Source organism: Entelurus aequoreus, linkage group LG07 (genome assembly GCF_033978785.1).
Source record: "Entelurus aequoreus isolate RoL-2023_Sb linkage group LG07, RoL_Eaeq_v1.1, whole genome shotgun sequence".
NCBI lineage: Eukaryota > Metazoa > Chordata > Actinopteri > Syngnathiformes > Syngnathidae > Entelurus > Entelurus aequoreus.
In genome coordinates, this window is record NC_084737.1 from 83747177 (window position 1) to 83767674 (window position 20498).

Below are 20498 nucleotides of genomic sequence, written 5' to 3' on the forward strand. Positions count from 1 at the left end.
TAGGAATTTAGTCAAAGATCTTCTATGTGACAGGGGCGCTCTTCTGTTTTTAGGAATGTAGTCTAAGATCCTCAATGTGACAGGAGCACTCTTCTATTTTAGGAATTTAGTCAAAGATCCTCAATGTGACAGGAGCACTCAATCTGTTTTTAGGAATGTAGTCAAAGATCCTCTATGTGACAGGAACGCTGCTGTTTCAGGGAATCTGCTGCAAAAAAGGGTGTAGTTGCATGACATCTCTACATTTAATACAAATCTGCATGTGAACTGGTCTTTCTTGCTTTATTGTCAGATATTTAGATATTAAAAACATGTAATAAATACAAATAACAGTATAAAAAGGATCACATAGTCCAACAGAGTGCATCACAACCATTAGTTTCTTTTCCCTACATATGTTTCACAGCTCATGTTGTCATTGCACTCAACAAATACATACAATGTAAAAAAGTGCCTCATTTCACATGTACAGTAATTATATATTTAACATTTTAAACACTGTAATACATGTAATAAATATACACTTTATAATAATTTTAAATAATGTAACAGTAAATAAATAGTGAGCCGACATGAAGTGTTAATGCAGCCTTCTGAGGGCACATACAGTAAAGCAGGGGTCACCAACGCGGTGCCCGCGGGCACTAGGTAGCCCGTAAGGACCAGATGAGTAGCCCGCTGGCCTGTTCTAAAAATAGCTCAAATAGCAGCACTTACCAGTGAGCTGCCTCGATTTTTTTTAAAATTTGATTTATTTACTAGCAAGCTGGTCTCGCTTTGCCCACATTTTTAATTCTAAGAGAGACAAAACTCAAATAGAATTTGAAAATCCAAGAAAATATTTTAAAGACTTGGTCTTCACTAGTTTAAATAAATTCATGATTTTTTTTACTTTGCTTCTTATAACTTTCAGAAAGACAATTTTAGAGAAAAAATACAACCTTAAAAATGATTTTAGGATTTTTAAACACATATACCTTTTTACCTTTTAAATTCCTTCCTCTTCTTTCCTGACAATTTAAATCAATGTTCAAGTAATTTTTTTTTTTATTGTAAAGAATAATAAATACATTTTAATTTAATTCTTCATTTTAGCTTCTGTTTTTTCGACGAAGAATATTTGTGAAATATTTCTTCAAACTTATTATGATTAAAATTCAAAAAAAATTCTCTGGCAAATCTAGAAAAATCTGTAGAATCAAATTTAAATCTTATTTCAAAGTCTTTTGAATTTCCTTTAAAATTTTTGTTATAATAAATAAGGATAATAATGATTTGTTTTTGTTAGAAATATAGCTTGGTCCAATTTGTTATATATTCTAACAAAGTGCAGATTGGATTTTAACCTATTTAAAACATGTCATCAAAATTCTAAAATCAATCTTAATCAGGAAAAATGACTAATGATGTTCCATAATTTTTTTTTTAATTTTTAAAAAAAGATTCGAATTAGCTAGTTTTTCTCTTCTTTTTTTCGGTTGAATTTTAAAGAGTCGAAATTGAAGATAAACTATGTTTCAAAATTTAATTGTAATTTTTTTCGTGTTTTCTCCTCTTTTAAACCGTTCAATTAAGTGTAAATATCATTCATTATTAATAATAACATACAGTTAAAGGTAAATTGAGCAAATTGGCTATTTCTGGCAATTTATTTAAGTGTGTATCAAACTGGTAGCCCTTCGCATTAATCACTACCCAAGAAGTAGCTCTTGCTTTGAAAAAGGTCGGTGACCCCTGCAGTAAAGTATACCTCCTGTATAGCTCGCAAAGTGCATTGTTTTGGCTGTCAGTGACTTAACTCTAATATAACAGCAAATACATCCCTTCATTTAAGGTCAAAGTGCCATTAAACACTCCACTAAACTTCAAACACGTGTAAAAAAATACATGTTTTTGAGCAACAAACTTCCGTAGCTATTCATAAAAGTGGTGAATTTTGGTTTCCATAAGTCGGGGGTCGGCAACCCGCGGCTCTAGAGCCGCATGCGGCTCTTTAGCGCCGCCTTGTGGCTCTCTGGAGATTTTTCAAAAATGTATGAAGAATGGAAAAAGATGAGGGGAAAAAAAATCTATTTTTTTGTTTTAGTATGGTTTCTGTAGGAGGACAAACATGACACAAACCTCCCCAATTATTATAAATCACACTGTTTATATTAAACATGCTTCACTGATTCGAGTATTTGGCGAGCGCCCTTTTGTCCTACTTATTTTGGCGGTCCTTGAACTCACCGTATAGTCTGTTTACATGTATAACTTTCTCAGACTTTCCAGGACGTGTTTTATGCCACTTTTTCTGTCTCATTTTTGTCCACCACACTTTTAACGTTGTGCGTGGATGCACAAAGGTGAGTTTTGTTGATGTTATTGACTTGTGTGGAGTGCTAATCAGACATATTTGGTCACTGCATGACTGCAAGCTAGTCGATGCTAACATGCTATTTAGGCTAGCGATATGTACATATTGCATCATTATGCCTCATTTGTAGGTATATTTGAGGTCATTTAGTTTCCTTTAAGTCCTCTTAATTACATTTATATCTCATGACACATGTAATATGGCTTTTAATTTTTTTGCGGCTTCAGACAGATTTGTTTTTGTATTTTTGGTCCAATGGGTGAGGGCCGACATCCGGGCAACTGAGCTACATACGGGTTCTTCGAGCCATAGCATCGAGACTGGCGTTGAAAACAAACCGTCGCCATTACTCTTTAACCTGTCAACCTACGCTGGTTAAACCCGTCATTCTGCCTCCAAAATGCCGAAAAACTGTGTTGTTTTTGGTTGTGCTAACCACAACTGGAAACAGGGAAAACAAAGGTTGTATTTTGTTCTGCCAAAGCGTGATAGAAGCCCACAGAGACGAGACAAATGGCTCGCAGCTTTACACTGGGAAAACGAGGACGGTTCTCACTGGAGTCCCCCAAAGTCCCGGGTCGTGTGTTCGGATCACTTCAATTCTGGTAAATATAAGGAACAAAAACCCACCTTCTTAACCACAACTTGGCTATACCGTCCGTGCTAATGTTGTACTTGTTGAATTTGTACCTTGTAACGTTCGACAGCTGAAGTTGTTGTTGTAAAAAAATAACATGCGGTATATACTATATAGTCTATAGCCTAGCTAGCTATTTTCGAAAACCGGACAACGAGAGGATACCAAAGGCAGCGTTAAGATGGACACCACCGGGAAAACGTAAGCCAGGGCGGCCAAAGAACACCTGGCGAAGAACAGTTGTACTTAAACAATACATGTAGCCATCAAATCTCTCAATATTTTATACACTAACACTTGATCTTGTTGTTGATAACTTCCGCGTCTCTTTCTTAGTAGCGCGCAGGCTAAGCTAACTAGCAAGCTAAGCTAAGCTAAGCCTGAGAAGCTTTAAAGTTCACTGAGACGAGTCTGGCGCAAATAATACATTTTCGTTTTTTCACACGATATGCGAATAAGTAAAAATGCGTAAATGAAGGATTTAACGCCGACTTCCAAGCCACAACGCTCGTTAAAAGCTTTTTCTGTCAATACTGTGTTCGCTGTGAGCTGGTTTGTTTTCAACAAATTCCCGGTTGCTAGGGGATTGGTAGGCGGAAGTGACGTAGGTCCGCCCTCACCCATTGCATCATTATGCCTCATTTGTAGCTATATTTGAGGTCATTTAGTTTCCTTTAAGTCCTCTTAATTACATTTATATCTCATGACACATGTAATATGGCTTTTAATTTTTTGCGGCTCCAGACAGATTTGTTTTTGTATTTTTGGTCCAATATGGCTCTTTCAACATTTTGGGTTGCCGACCCCTGCCATTAGTGAATATATGGAACTGCAAAAAAAAAAAGATTGCCTTTTTTTGTGTGTCAAATGTATCGCTTTTGTAAACGTCGGTACAACTTTTTTTTTTACACCACGCCGCAAATTGTCCCCTGCTGCCAGGTGTCGGGTCTGCGGACCTTCTCGTCACACGGTATGTCCGCTCGGGGCCCGTCTTCATTCATCTTAGTCACTTCCTTTATGAGGTTTTCTAAGCAGGGGGAACAATATTTACACACTGCTGAATGTAGTACATAATAATAATAATATAACAATAATAACAACCTGGTTCGATGATAGGTTTCTTTGTTTGTGTGTAGCAGTCACTGGTGAACACAGCCAGGGTGACAGCATAAATAGTCACCCCGACAAACACGAGAAAGAACGCCAGACTCCAGTAGGGAAAGCTGTGATGTCCCAATGTAGCTTCTGAGGGCCAGATAGGACAATATGTAACTTAAATATTGTGCAATAAAGTACAAAACCCAAAACCAGCGAAGTTGTCACATTGTGTAAATGGTCAATAAAAACGGAATACAATGATTTGCAAATCCTTTTCAACTTATATTCAATTGAATAGACTGCAAAGACAAGATATTTAATGTTCAAACTGGAAAACTTTGTTATTTTCTGCAAATTTTAGCTCATGTGGAATGTGATGCCTGCAACATGTTTCGAAAAAAGCTGGCACGAGTGGCAAAAAAGACTGAAAAAGTTGAGGAATGTTCATCACACACTTATTTGGAACATCCCACAGGTGGGCGGGCTAATTGGGAACAGGTGGGTGCCATGGTTGGGTATAAAAAGCAGCTGCCATGAAATGCTCAGTCATTCACAAACAAGGATGGGGCGAGGGTCACCACTTTGTCAACAAATGCCTGAGCAAATTGTTTAAGAACAACATTTCTCAACCAGCTATTGCAAGGAATTTAGGGATTTCACCATCTACGCTCCGTAATATCATCAAAAGGTTCAGAGTATTTGGAGTCGGTACTGCATCAAAATTCAGTGTGTGAAGGATATCACCACATGGGCTCAGGAACACTTCAGAAAACCACTGTCAGTAACTACAGTTTGTCGCTACACCTGTAAGTGCAAGTTAAAACTCTACTATGCAAAGCGAAAGCCATTTATCAACAACACCCAGAAACGTCGACGGCTTCGCTGGGCCCGAGCTCATCTAAGATGGACTGACGCAAAGTGGAAAAGTGTTCCGTGGTCTGACGAGTCCACATGTCAAATTTTTTTTGGAAACTGTGGACGTCGTGTCCTCCGGACCAAAGAGGAAATAAGCCATCCGGATTGTTATAGGTGCAAAGTGTAAACGCCAGCATGTGTGATGGTATGGGGGTGTATTAGTGCCCAAGACATGGGTAACTTACACATCTGTGAAGGCGCCATTAATGCTGAAAGGTACATACAGGTTTTGGAGCAACATATGTTGCCATCCAAGCAACGTTATCATGGACGCCCCTGCTTATTTCAGCAAGACAATGCCAAGCCACGTGTTACGACAGCGTGGCTTCGTTGTAAAAGAGTGCGGGTACTAGACTGGCCTGCCTGTAGTCCAGACCTGTCTCTCATTGAAAATGTGTGGCACCTAAAATAGCAGAAGGGAGACCCCCGGACTGTTGAACAACTTAAGCTGTACATCAAGCAAGAATGGGAAAGAATTCCACCTGAGAAGCTTCAAAAATGTGTCTCCTCAGTTCCCAAATGTTTACTGAGTGTTGTTAAAAGGAAAGGCCATGTAACACAGTGGTGAACATGCCCCTGCGCCAACTTTTTTGCAATGTTGTGCTGCCATTAAATTCTAAGTTAATGATTATTTGCAAAAAAAATTATGTTTCTCAGTTGGAACATTAAATATCTTGTCTTTGCAGTCTATTCAATTGAATATAAGGATTTGCAAATCATTGTATTCTGTTTGTATTTACCATTTACACAACGTGCCAACTTCACTGCCTTTGGGGTTTGTATTATATATTAATGTTCAAGTGTGCATATCCCCAGACGTCACCTACCCCGCTTCTTGACAAAGATGTTGTATTTTTTCCTCACTGCGTCTGCTTGATTGGCTGCGATCTGCATGCAAATGTGAAAATATCATACTGCATACGTTATTACTTCAAATCAAGATAGGGGGTATGGCGTTCCCTTTTTTTTTGCAAACAAAAAGTGTTGGTAGTTTTCTTCACTTTTTGTATGAAATCTTGCTTAATTAATTGAATATGACAGATGTAATGATTGTTAGACAAGTTTTGATGCTTTCGAGCGTCACTTCAAGTTCTGTTCATGTTTCGTTTAAATTCAATGACTTCAATGGGGGTTTAAAGTGAGAATTACTGTAGATGTGTTATTTATAAGCAAATGAGGAAAAAAGGGTAAAATAAACCAATATATATATATATATATATATATATATATATATATATATATATATATATATATATATATATATATATATATATATATATATATATATATATATATATATATATATATATATATATATATATATTCACTACCGTTCAAAAGTTTGGGGTCACCCAAACAATTTTGTGGAATAGCCTTCATTTCTAAGAACAAGAATAGACTGTCGAGTTTCAGATGAAAGTTCTCTTTTTCTGGCCATTTTGAGCGTTTAATTGACCCCACAAATGTGATGCTCCAGAAACTCAATCTGCTCAAAGGAAGGTCAGTTTTGTAGCTTCTGTAACGAGCTAAAGTGTTTTCAGATGTGTGAACATGATTGCACAAGGGTTTTCTAATCATCAATTAGCCTTCTGAGCCAATGAGCAAACACATTGTACCATTAGAACACTGGAGTGATAGTTTCTGGAAATGGGCCTCTATACACCTATGTAGATATTGCACCAAAAACCAGACATTTGCAGCTGGAATAGTCATTTACCACATTAGCAATGTATAGAGTGTATTTCTTTCAAGTTAAGACTAGTTTAAAGTTATCTTCATTGAAAAGTACAGTGCTTTTCCTTCAAAAATAAGGACATTTCAATGTGACCCCAAACTTTTGATCGGTAGTGTATATATATACATATATATTTATATATATATAAAGCGATAAAGGATTGGAACGACCTCACAACAAACTTGAAAAGTCTAACAGATGACTCTTCATTCACAATTGAAGTTAAAAAGTGGCTTTGGAGCAATCAAAGCTGCTCACACGGTCAATAAGGTGGCCACTATGTTTGACACGTCAACTTAATGTGTATTATATTTATCTATGAGAGCATTTTTGTTGTAAATTGTGAGGTGTGTGTGTTAAAATCATGGTTGTTTTTACAAATGATGACAGATGTGAACAAGAGCATGTATTGTCTTTGTGTGATGATGTAAATGAGGTGTGCTTGTATTGTATATTAAGTATGTGTCCATGAAAGGGCATTTTATGACTTTTCTTAATTTGATTACGGTACATGCTATAGTATGATTTTATTGTCATCATTTTGTTGCATGATGTTTTTATCCCTTTAATTTAAGTAGCCAGGGACTGCAGATGGAAATGAGCTATTTAGCTATAATCTGGTACAGAACATATCTGTCTTTGAGCTTCATGTTTCTGTGCATTGTCCCTTCAAATAAAGACTAAACTAACTAAATTCCTGTCAATTTTATTTTTACAAAATTGATTGAAAACAATTAAAAGTAATACTGTATTGATTTCAACAATATATGAAACATATAATTATTATTATAGGCACAACAATCTGTCATCATACTCTTCTGTAAGCATTAATAAAGACTTTTTTTTTTTTTTACAATTGATATACTGTGCTGTAAAGTGTGAAGTTTCAAAAAGTCTTTATTGATCGTCCTTTATATTCGTCATGATCTATGATATTTATTCATAACAACGTTACTATGTTGGTCTTTCAGTGATATTGCATGTTGGTATTTACCTCGCATGTGTAATTATTTCCTTCTTCGAGGTCTCTGAGTGCGAAGCTGTGGTGTGTTTTGTTTCTGGAGACATTCTGGAGAAATGCACATTGAAATGCTTATTAATAACAACTCTACTGTATGTAAAAAAAAAAACACATTCACACAGGTAATAAATAGTTAATGCTCTTCAAACAGATTTTATTTGTAAAAATAATAATACATTTTATTTGTAAAAAAACAAAAAAAAACACTTTACATTGAGTAAACAACCTCAAAGTGCTACAGTGTATTAAAAAAATAAATTAAAAAAAAAGTAAAAAATGAATAAAAATAAAAACTAGAACAGCAAAATAGCTAAAACTAGTATGCATATATCTAAAAAAAAAGAAAAAAGAAGGGTTTTTAATAGGGATGTCCGATAATGGCTTTTTGCCGATATTCCGATATTGTCCAATTCTTTAATTACCGATACCGATATCAACCAATACAGATATCAACCGATATATGCAGTCGTGGAATTAACACATTATTATGCCTAATTTGGACAACCAGGTATGGTGAAGATAAGGTACTTTTTAAAAAAAATTTGTAAAATAAGATAAATAAATTAAAAACATTTTCTTGAATAAAAAAGAAAGTACAACAATATAAAAACAGTTACATAGAAACTAGTAATGAATGAAAATGAGTAAAATTAACTGTTAAAGGTTAGTACTATTAGTGCAGCAGCAGCACGCACAATCATGTTTGCTTACGGACTGTATCCCTTGCAGACTGTATTGATATATATTGATATATAATGTAGGAAGCAGAATATTAATAACAGAAAGAAACAACCCTTTTGTGTGAATGAGTGTAAATGGGGAGGGAGGTTTTTTGGGTTGGTGCACTAATTGTAAGTGTATCTTGTGTTTTTTATCTTGTGTTTTTTATGTTGATTTAATTTTTAAAAACCGATACCGATAATAAAAAAAACGATACCGATAATTTCCGATATTACATTTTAACGCATATATCGGCCGATAATATCGGCAGGCCGATATTATCGGACATCTCTAGTTTTTAAGCCTTTTTTTAAAGCATCCACAGTCTGTGGTGCCCTCAGGTGGTCAGGGAGAGCGTTCCACAGACTGGGAGCGGCGGAGCAGAAAGCCCGGTCTCCCATTTGTTCAGTCAGCAGTCATAACACAATTAAATGATACGTTAAAGGTTTCTAATATTTTGTTTACTCACAGGAATAATGTCCGTGGATGTCGTCTTGCCGTTTGCTGTACAGATGCAGAAGTAGCTCGTGATGCCCAGGATAGGAGGAGCCAGGTTGAAGGTGACGATGACCACCGTATTTTTTTGCTGCACATCAACATACTTGGGGTGCCAGTCTAGGTGGACAAAGCAGTATTTGACATTAGAGAATCAAAAGTAGTAATGTAGAAAACAATATTTTCTTTACCTGCTTTGCACTCGGGAACACCAGTTTTCTCTTCACACGCTGCAAAATCACAACATGCACACATCGCTACATATTATTATTACATTCTTTTACATTTGACACACATTCATTTTGGTCGGTTCAATGCAGTGTCCCACTAAGCCCAGCAGATGGTGCTGTTTTCAAGGTGAATATTATACAAAGTAGCCTTTCAATTGCCTTGTTTTAGATCAGGGGTGTCAAACTCATTTTAGCACAGGGGCCGCACTGCAAAAAGTGAAATCTAAGTAAGATGAAATATCTCAAATAAGGGTGATATTTGCTTATTTTCTGTCTGATAAGATCATTCTTCTCACTAAGCAGATTTTATGTTAGTGTTTTACTTGTTTTAAGTGTTTTGGTCCTGAATGATCTCAGTAAGATATTACAGCTGAGATTTGATGAGCTATATTGAGTAAAACATGCTTGAAACTAGAATATCAACTGTTGCAAAGCTGTGTCATCAACACTCACAAGTATAAAACTACTTTTTTAAAGTACCGTAATCATTTCTTCCTTCAAGCATGAAAAAAAAAATCATGATGCCGAGTGCATATCATTTACTTATTTAAGAATATTTTTCAACATATTGAGCAAAAAGGTCAAAAAAAAAAAAATTCTACCAAGAAAAGTGCACTTGTTATTAGTAACTAATCCAATATCATCCCGGGGGCCATAGATAATTCATTCGCGGGCTGGATCTGACCCGCGGGCCTTGACTTTGACACATAGGTTTTAGATCAGGGGTGTCCAAAGTGCGGCCCGGGGACCATTTGCGGCCCGCAGGTCATTTTTTAATGGCCCTGTGGCACATTCTAAAAAATACAATAAAAAAAACAAAAAACATAAACAGTGGTATAAAAGAACAAACAGGTGAAATGTAACAAGAACATGTTGCAATGTTTACTCTAATGCAGGCTATTTATTTCTTCAAAAAATAATAATGAATAAAAATCTATGTTATTATGAATTATTGACCTATCCAAGGCTCCAATTACTTCACATTAAATATTCCACTTTGAGATTTTTTTGGGGAAATTATGCATATTTAGTGTTTGCCATTTAAAAAACAACGTTTTTTTAATTGTTTTTTTAAAAGAAGCGCCTGAAACGAACAAACATAAAGAACAATAAAACTTATAATTGACGTAGAGATCTAAAGTTGATCTTAAGACTATTGTGTTAAAAGTTTTTTTAAAAAGTATGATTTTTTTTTTTAAACTTTACTGAGCAGGACCCTTTTGGATCCCCAATAATTTTAGTGGGACTTTTTTCAAGTGTGATTGCTCAAAAATAATAATGAATAAAAATCAATGTTGTTATGAGTTATTGACCTTTTAAAGGCTCCAATTATTATATAATCTCAAATAGTCCACTTTAAAATTTTATTGGCTGAAAATATTCCATATTTTGTGTTTTTTTCATACAAAACAGGGGTTTCTTTGACAAAAAGAGCATACAACTTAAATCTTAAAACACTTTATATTGACAGATAAACCTAGTGTTGATTTAGAGATTTGAACCTTGAATAATACTATAAATAATAATACTAAATAATGACACAATTTTAATATTTTTTTGACCAAAACCCTTTGGGGTTCCCGGGATCAAGCCTGAGTGGAGGCCTAAATGTATATTTTTTATACATATATTGTATTGGTTTTTAAAAAACAAAAAATATCAAAATGGCCCCTAGCTTGCTTTGATTTTCCAGTGTGCGGCCCTCAGTGTAAAAAGTTTGGACACCCCTGTTTTAGATAAATAAACACCATTTTTATTGGCCTGTGTTGCAGTTATCCATTAAACCGTGTCGCGGCTCTGGCCTGTTGCTTCAAAGTAAAAAGCTGGGTTTAGTATTTGCCTGACGTGCTTCTTGTTTTGCCAGTAAAGCACACACAAAGTTACGGGATGCAGTGTCGGATGTAGCAGAACGTATGAAAAGAAACTTGCTTCGTGTGTCTGTTAAAGTGTTCAAAGCTCTCAATAAAGCGTCCAAAGTCTCTTATAAATCATGCAATATAGCAGGGGTCACCAACGCGGTGCCCGCGGGCACCAGGTAGCCCGTAAGGACCAGATGAGTAGCCCGCTGGCCTGTTCTAAAAAATAGCTGAAATAGCAGCACTTACCAGTGAGCTGCCTCTATTTTTTTAATTTTATTTATTTACTAGCAAGCTGGTCTCGCTTTGCCTGACATTTTTAATTCTAAGAGAGACAAAACTCAAATAGAATTTGAAAATCCAAGAAAATATTTTAAAGACTTGGTCTTCACTTGTTTAAATAAATTCATTAATTTTTTTACTTTGCTTCTTATAACTTTCAGAAAGACAATTTTAGAGAAAAAATACAACCTTAAAAATGATTTCAGGATTTTTAAACACATATACCTTTTTACCTTTTAAATTCCTTCCTCTTCTTTCCTGACAATTTAAATCAATGTTCAAGTAAATTAATTGTTTTTATCGTAAAGAATAATAAATAAATTTTAATTTAATTCTTCATTTTAGCTTCTGTTTTTTAGACGAAGAAAATTTGTGAAATATTTCTTCAAACTTATTATGATTAAAAAAATTTTTAAAAATTCTGGCAAATCTAGAAAATCTGTAGAATCAAATTTAAATCTTATTTCAAAGTCTTTTGAATTTCTTTAAAAAAATTTGTTCTGGAAAATCTAGAAGAAATAATGATTTGTCTTTGTTAGAAATATAGCTTGGTCCAATTTGTTATATATTCTAACAAAGTGTAGATTGGATTTTAACCTATTTAAAACATGTCATCAAAATTGTAAAATTAATATTAATCAGGAAAAATTACTAATGATGTTCCATAAATTCTTTTTTAAATTTTTTCAAAAAGATTCGAATTAGCTAGTTTTTGTCTTCTTTTTTTCGGTTGAATTTTGAATTTTAAAGAGTAGAAATTGAAGATAAACTATGTTTCAAAATTTAATTGTCATTTTTTTCGTGTTTTCTCCTCTTCTAAACCGTTCAATTAAGTGTAAATATCATTAATTATTAATAATAACATAGAGTTAAAGGTAAATTGAACAAATTGGCTATTTCTGGCAATTTATTTAAGTGTGTATCAAACTGGTAGCCCTTCGCATTAATCACTACCCAAGAAGTAGCTCTTGCTTTCAAAAAGGTTGCTGACCCCTGCAATATAGCGTCTAGCAGCACCCGACAAAAATGATGGTCACTCAGCTCAACTTTCTCCTCTCGCTACGCAACATGCAGGTAACAACGCCCCTTTTATAGTGCCTGCCTCTAATAACATCTGACACATACTTTTGTCTGTGAATACACACCCAGAAACACACCACGTGACATCATCTACACATTCCTGCCTCCTACAAGCCCGAATAAGAATTCTGCCTAGCAACAACTTCCTGCACAAGTGTGTGATTTAAACTATTTGTCAGGGGGCCTGCCTTTATGAAATAAGTTGATATTATTTATTACAATGCCGTACGATTGTACAAAAAGCAGTGAAGTTGGCACGTTGTGTAAATGGTAAATAAAAACAGAATACAATGATTTGCAAATCCTTTTCAACTTATATTCAATTGAATAGACTACAAAGACCACCCAAGCAACGTGTTTTACATGGACGCCCCTGCTTATTTCAGCAAGACGATGCTGTCAGGTTCAAACACTGATGACATCTATTAAACAAGACAAGAAGCGAAGAATTAAACAGAGACATAATTCAATTTTGGCTCAATTTGAGGAGAGACGCTTGGACATCTGTACCCTTGTACAGTGTCATTACGCTCTGGCCAAAAGATTGTTTATTTGGACTTTCTCTGACCACATGACAACAGCTGCTTCTAAGGGACGAGGTCGTAAACAACCGTCGCCTTTGATTACAACAGTTCAAAAGAAAAGGTCGTAAACAATTCACAGAAAAGGTCGTAAAAGAGTTCAAAAAGAGGTTGGTAAAAAAAACAGTTGAAAAAGGAGGTTGAAAAAGAGGTCGTCTGGAACTTGGGCAGATCCTGCCTTCTCTCCGCTTTGTAGTCCTTGGGTTGAAAACAATATCTTTAAAAAAGGTTGAAAAAAGGTATTTTTTAAATTTTTATTAAATGCTTAAATCTCTAATTCAACTTCAGGTGAATTTTTTTTTAATAATATATATATATATATGTATGTATATATATGTATGTATATATATATATATATATATATATATATATATATATATATATATATATATATATATATATATATATATATATATATATATATATATATATATATATATATATATATATATATATATATATATATATATATATACACACACACACATACATATACACACACACTTTTTTTTTTTTTTTTTAACCTTTAGGGCTCCCTCAAAGTTAGGTCCTAGGGACCCAGAAGGTTTTCAGTCTTAAAAGGTTAAAAATAAGTAATTTTTTTAAAATTTATTATTAAACGCTTGAATCTATAATTCAACTTCAGGTAAAATAAATACATATATATATATATATATATATATATATATATATATATATATATATATATATATATATATATATATATATATATATATATATATATATATATATATATATATATATATATATATATATATATAATTTTACCTGAAGTTGAATTATAGATTCAAGCATTTAATTAAAAAAAAAAAAAAAAAGACTTATTTTTTAATGTATTTATTTTTTTACATTTTATGAGCTTTTTGTCAAAACCCTATTTTTTGGGGCAAATGTACAAAATATACAACATTTTTCCCCAAAAAGATTTTCAAAGTGGAATATTTGATGTGAAGTAATTGGATCCCTATATAGGTCAATATTTCATAGCAAAATTTATTTGAATTTATTATTATTATTTTTTAGCAAAAACAGGTGTTTTTTTAATTCCACTAAAATTCTTGGGGATCCAAAAGTGCTCCACTCATAAAAAAGTCAAGTTTTTTTTTCTTTTCTTACATTCAACACTTAAATCTCTATATCAGCTTCAGATAATATATAGTATAATTTGTTTAGTATATCTATAATAACAATCAATATAGTAATTAGTATTAGTATATAATTAGTAAGTATTTTTTTAAAATAATTTTCATATTTTTCATGTTTTTTTGTTTGTTGTATTTGTGTCCTTTTTGTCCTTAAATTAGTCAATAATTCATAGCAACATTGATTTTGATTCATTATTATTTTTTGAGAAATTATAAAAAAAATGGTGTTATTAGAGTCAACAATGCAACTTTTTCTCGTTGCATGTCACCTATTTGCTCTTTTTTTCCCACTTTTTAATGTTTAAAAAAAAAAAAGTTTTAGCATTTTTAGAATGATGTGCCGCGGGCCGGCAAAACATTAGCTGCGGACCGCAAATGGCCCTCGGGCCACACTTTGGACACCCCTGCAATGCATGAAAGAAAACAGAATACCTTCATGTTGCTTCCCCCCTTACACAGTGGAGTTTTAACAAGCCTTCTTCTTGGTAGGTTTCAAAGACAGCTTTTGGTCTTCTCGCTGGGAACTCATTTCAACACAAAGTTTTTGTGATAACTTAGATCAAATTATTCTAACAGATGCCAAGCGACATTCTGCACGTGTTACAACAGCGTGGCTTCGTAGTAAAATAGTGCGGGTACTAGACTGGCCTGCCTGTAGTCCAGACCTGTCTCCCATTGAAAATGTGTGGCGCATTATGAAGCGTCAAATACCACAACTTAAGCTGTACATCAAGCAAGAATGGGAAAGAATTCCACCTGAAAAGCTTCAAAAATGTGTCTCCTCAGTTCCCAAATGTTTACTGAGTGTTGTTAAAAGGAAAGGCCATGTAACACAGTGGTGAACATGCCCCTGTGCCAACTTTTTTGCAATGTGTTGCTGCTTTTAAATTCTAAGTTAATGATTATTTGCAAAAATAAATAAAATTAAAGCTGCAAGCAGCGTTGGTCGGGTCCGCATTTTGGCTGGTGCTAGTCCTAGGTGTCCCAATACTTTTGTCCAGTGGTAGTCCTGAGTGAGACCTACATAGAAGTTTTTGTTTCATGTCTCTACGACATTCGTACTGGGAGTTACAGGCCGTTTTCTTCCTAGGGGGCGCTAGAGTGCAATTTTTTTTAAGGTTTTTTTACTAAAGTGGTTGGGGCACGTTTTTCTATGTGTGTGTCAAATTTGGTGAGTTTTGAAGCATGTTAAGGGGGGCCAAGTAGTGCGCAAAGCTGCGGAATAATAATAATTAAAGCCGCAAGCAGCGTTGGTCGGGTCCGTATTTTGGCTGGTGCTAGTCCTAGGTGTCCCAATACTTTTGTCCAGTGGTAGTCCTGAGTGAGACCTACATAGAGGTTTTTGTTTCGTGTCTCTACGATATTCGTACTGGGAGTTAGAGGAAGTTGTGTCTGTGTCTTTTTCCTAGGTGTTGCGGCACAGTGGTTGTTTTCTTTGAAGGCTCGTAAAATCAAAACGGTAGCACTTAACGAAACGCCGTCGTCAACTTTTAATCAGAAGGGTTCAATCTCTCTCCTGTAGTAGTTTGAAGCCGAAACGACAAACGCGCTCAGAGGAGATAATGTTTGATGTATGGTGACCGGTTTTAACAAAAATTTTGTTTTGAAGGAGGGATTGCAAACTTCCTGTTGATTTTTGCTGAATGATGTCAATCCATGAAATGTACACATAGACATAGAGGTATTTGTTTCATGTCTCTAAGACGTTCCTACCGGAAGTTACAAGCAGTTTTGTCTGAGTTTTCCTCTGAGAAGCAGTTTTCTCTCTGTTTTATTAAAAAATTGCGCTAGAGCGCAATTTTGAGTTTTGGGGTTCGGTTTTTTTTTAGATCGCAATTTCCACCAGTCCCTATGTGTGTGAGAAGTTTGGTGAGTTTTGAAGTATTTTAAGGGGGTCAAATTACAGCTCAAAGAGGCAAAAATGAGTGTTTTTAGTCATTTTTTTGTCTTGAAGGGGAAATTGCCAACTTCCTGTTGGTTTTTGCCCGAGGATGTTAAATTATGAAATGTAGGTCTAAGTGAGACCTACATAGAAGTTTTTGTTTCATGTCTCTACGACATTCGTACTGGGAGTTACAGGCCGTTTTCTTCCTAGGGGGCGCTAGAGTGCAATTTTTTTTTAGGTTTTTTTTACTAAAGTGGTTGGGGCACGTTTTTCTATGTGTGTGTCAAATTTGGTGAGTTTTGAAGCATGTTAAGGGGGGCAAAGTAGTGCGCAAAGCTGCGGAATAATAATAATTAAAGCTGCAAGCAGCGTTGGTCGGGTTCGCATTTTGGCTGGTGCTAGTCCTAGGTGTCCCAATACTTTTGTCCAGTGGTAGTCCTGAGTGAGACCTACATAGAGGTTTTTGTTTCGTGTCTCTACGATATTCGTACTGGGAGTTAGAGGAAGTTGTGTCTGTGTCTTTTTCCTAGATGTTGCGGCACAGTGGTTGTTTTCTTTGAAGGCTCGTAAAATCAAAACGGTAGCACTTAACGAAATGCCGTCGTCAACTTTTAATCAGAAGGGTTCAATCTCTCTCCTGTAGTAGTTTGAAGCCGAAACGACAAACGTGCTCAGAGGAGATAATGTTTGATGTTTGGTGACCGGTTTTAACAAAAATGTTGTTTTGAAGGAGGGATTGCAAACTTCCTGTTGATTTTTGCTGATTGATGTCAATCTATGACAAATACCTCTATGTAGGTCTAAGTGAGACCTACATAGAGGTATTTGTTTCATGTCTCTAAGACATTCCTACCGGAAGTTACAAGCAGTTTTGTCTGAGTTTTCCTCTGAGAAGCAGTTTTGTCTCTGTTTTATTAAAAAAATTGCGCTAGAGCGCAATTTTGAGTTTTGGGGTTCGATTTTTTTTTAGATCGCAATTTCCACCAGTCCCGATGTGTGTGAGAAGTTTGGTGAGTTTTGAAATATTTTAAGGGGGTCAAATTACAGCTCAAAGAGGCAAAAATGAGTGTTTTTAGTCATTTTTTGTCTTGAAGGGGAAATTGCCAACTTCCTGTTGGTTTTTGCCAGAGGATGTTAAATTATGAAATGTAGGTCTAAGTGAGACCTACATAGAAGTTTTTGTTTCATGTCTCTACGACATTCGTACTGGGAGTTACAGGCAGTTTTCTTCCTAGGGGGCGCTAGAGCGCAATCTTTTTTAGTTTTTTTTTACTAAAGTGGTTGGGGCACGTTTTTCTATGTGTGTGTCAAATTTGGTGAGTTTTGAAGCATGTTAAGGGGGGCAAAGTAGTGCGCAAAGCTGCGGAATAATAATAATAAACCTTACAATAACAATAGTGTCCTTTGTCCATGTATAAAGGACTCCCTGTGGGAGTCCTTTATACATGGTACAGGCGGACCCTAAAAATTCACAGTTCGAACATTAACTATCTTGTTTTTGCAGTCTATTCAATTGAATATAAGTTGAAAAGGATTTGCAGATCATTGTATTCTGTTTTTATTCACCATTTACACAAGGTGCCAACTTCGGGTTCACAATGAATTTGGGCCAAATACAACTTAAAAGCAGTAATATGGCAGTTGCAGTGGTATGTGTTTGTAAGATGATGCGACTTACAGCGTGTGGAGAAGATCTTGCTGTGATAGAACTTCTCCCACTCCTGAGGCACAGGCAGGGCCATGACAGTCACAGCATATTTGGAACCAAGAGAGAGGCCCGAGAAAACGTCCGACTTGTACACCTGTAACAGGACAGATCCCTGTGTGAGTCATTTCATTTCAACCCTATACAGCAGAAGTATAGTATTGCAAAAATTAAAAAAAACATTTTAAAAAAGTGGAATGAGGTGAAATCTAACGAGAAAAAGTTGCAATGTTGACACAAAAGCTGCCATGCAGGCTGTTTTTTTTTCTTTTGTCTTTGTTTATTAGGGTCCGCATGTACCCTGTACGCATGTACCGTTTCATTGTCTCCTCTGTTGCCACAAAAAACTGTCAGACATGAGTGGGTGCAAGTAGTGGTGAGTATAGGTAAAGAAAAAGTAAAGTCTTTTGACACAAACACCTAAGTCTTACACGGGAGAAGTGTTGCAAAGTCACGAGTAAAAATACAGCCAATCAGGGGTTCCTACGTCACACGAATCTGAATACAAATACCTTTTGAGCGTGTGAAGTTGGGACTGTGAAGTTTTGCTGAAAGAGAAAAAGATGACAGGCAAGATCGGACCTTCTTAAGGACTGCAAGGACACCTGGAAGCCTCGCAAGAATTCGATACCTGCAGAAAAGGAAAAAATAACTACAAATACATGATCATTGATCAACACCATGGGGAAAAAACTAAATTAGATAAAGCTGTGAACAGCGTTAAACGAGCCCTCGCCCCACTTGCACCGCAAGGGTTCACGCAAGTCGGCGGGCACGTATGACGCACGCTGTCACGTCCTTCCTGATGCCCTGATCCACCACCAATTTCCCATTTCAGGAAGATCAGAGTATGTGTAAGGAAGTTATGACTGTTGCGATATTGGTGCCACAGTAGTCATTCAGTTAAGTCCCGAGATCCAAAGTTTCAGGAAAATCGGTGCATGTCGAAGGAAGTTATGACTGTTATCATTTTCCACCACAAGGGGGCGATAATGGCATGCAGTTGTGTTCCAACCCGACCCACCAACAAAGATCGGAGAATAAAATTATATAAGGAAGTTATTACGTTTATAGTTTTTCCCCACAAAGGGGCGATAATGGTGGCGCGGTAGTCATGCAGTTGCGTCCCACCCAACGCCCCGACCCACCATCAACAATTTCAGGAAGATTGGAGCACGTGTTAGAAAGTTCTGACTTTTATCATTTTACACCACAAGAGGGCGACAATGGCGCCACTGCATTAATGCGGTTGCATCCCACCCGACACCTTCACCCGCCATCGAAATTTTGAGGAAGATCGGAGCATGTCGAAGGGAGTTATGACTGTTATCATTTTCCACCACAAGGGGGCGATAATGGCATGCAGTTGTGTTCCAACCCGACCCACCAGCAAAGATCGGAGAATAAAATTATATAAGGAAGTTATTACTTTTATCATTTTACACCACAAGAGGGCGACAATGGCACCACTACATTAATGCGGTTGCATCCCACCCGACACTTTCACCCGCCATCGAAATTTTGAGGAAGATCGGAGCATGTCGAAGGGAGTTATGACTGTTATCATTTTCCACCAGAAGGGGGCGATAATGGCATGCAGTTGTGTTCCAACCCGACCCACCAGCAAAGATCGGAGAATAAAATGATATAAGGAAGTTATTACTTTTATAGTTTTTCCCCACAAGGGGGTGATAATGGTGGCGCAGTAGTCATGCAGTTGCATCCCACCCAACGCCCCGACCCACCATCAACAATTTCAGGAAGATTGGAGCACGTGCTAGAAAGTGCTGACTTTTAACGCGTTTAATGTGTTTAACGCGTTATCGCCCTTTAGTTTAATATCTGTGTATGATTCTATATAGTGATGTAAGACCAGTTTGATTCGGGATACTTTGGAGCGGTATTCGCCACCAGGCTCCGCCCACTAAAGAAAGCCACGAGCAGGTACGGACCCACACGGCACTTGATCATCAAATAAAATAAATCAATTAGATTAAATTCTAATTAAATAAATTCACTTCAGACAGTCATCGTTTGTAGCAATTAGGATCAAGATCTGAACTTGTTTCGTGGGGAACCATCAAATCAAAGTTTGGCGGCACTCCACACCCACATCCTGTAATTTGCAAAAACATTTTTTGCAATTTATCATCACCCATCAGTTTAGTGTACGTCTCTCACCAGCTAAAGTGCAGAAATGACAGATTGGTGATGGCGTGGGGCAGTTTTCATCGTTAGGCTCCACCCATTACGAGTAGGTAGTGTGGAGAATGCATATATGTTTAAGAGTTCTTTCTTTATTCATAGTCATGTTTAAAGCAGCTAGTGTTTTTCCAGTTGTACTCTTTCTATTTTTTCATTTTATGTCCGCAAGTGTGTGTGTTCCCTTGAAGGCTTGCAACGTAGGAGTTGGAGTACTCCCTTATATCTTATCTGTAGTAGAACAATGAGTCTGTATTCCTTTCTGGACAGGGGTGGGGGGGCTTTCTTCGTATGCAAGAAGTTGTCTCTTCCATTTGAATGTTAGACCAATTCGAGAAGTCGATACGAATGTATTGGTGTGGGCCGGTCTCCTGAAGCTTCAGTAAAACTTGTTAATATTCCTATTCTGTCTTGATGGTCCTTCTTACTCTGCATATATGTCATCTGAAAGAACTTGGGATTGACCAGTGACTTTAATTCCCTGGGAGGGAAGACTGGTCAGACGCAACCGTAGCCATCGGGCACTTCAGGGTG

General features: G+C 36.1%; 1 protein-coding gene and 1 long non-coding RNA gene across 2 annotated transcripts in view; one reads left to right on the forward strand and one right to left on the reverse strand.

The window, feature by feature from the left end:
• Nucleotides 1-896: 896 nt before the first annotated feature.
• The window catches only part of LOC133654343 (uncharacterized), a 29064-nt gene continuing 9462 nt past the window's right edge, over nt 897-20498 (reverse strand). The window contains exons 4-11 of the mRNA XM_062054659.1: nt 18275-18393; nt 17736-17859; nt 9169-9207; nt 8952-9097; nt 7736-7810; nt 5834-5894; nt 4095-4238; nt 897-4020 (exon numbers count right to left, since the gene is read on the reverse strand). Coding sequence (XP_061910643.1) covers nt 3899-4020; nt 4095-4238; nt 5834-5894; nt 7736-7810; nt 8952-9097; nt 9169-9207; nt 17736-17859; nt 18275-18393 — 830 coding nt within the window. The 3' untranslated portion in view covers nt 897-3898. The remainder of the gene's footprint in view (nt 4021-4094; nt 4239-5833; nt 5895-7735; nt 7811-8951; nt 9098-9168; nt 9208-17735; nt 17860-18274; nt 18394-20498) is intronic.
• The window catches only part of LOC133654346 (uncharacterized), a 44284-nt gene continuing 26006 nt past the window's right edge, over nt 2221-20498 (forward strand). Inside the window, exons 1-2 of the long non-coding RNA XR_009826878.1 lie at nt 2221-2345; nt 8954-9042. This is a non-coding gene — a long non-coding RNA (uncharacterized LOC133654346). The remainder of the gene's footprint in view (nt 2346-8953; nt 9043-20498) is intronic.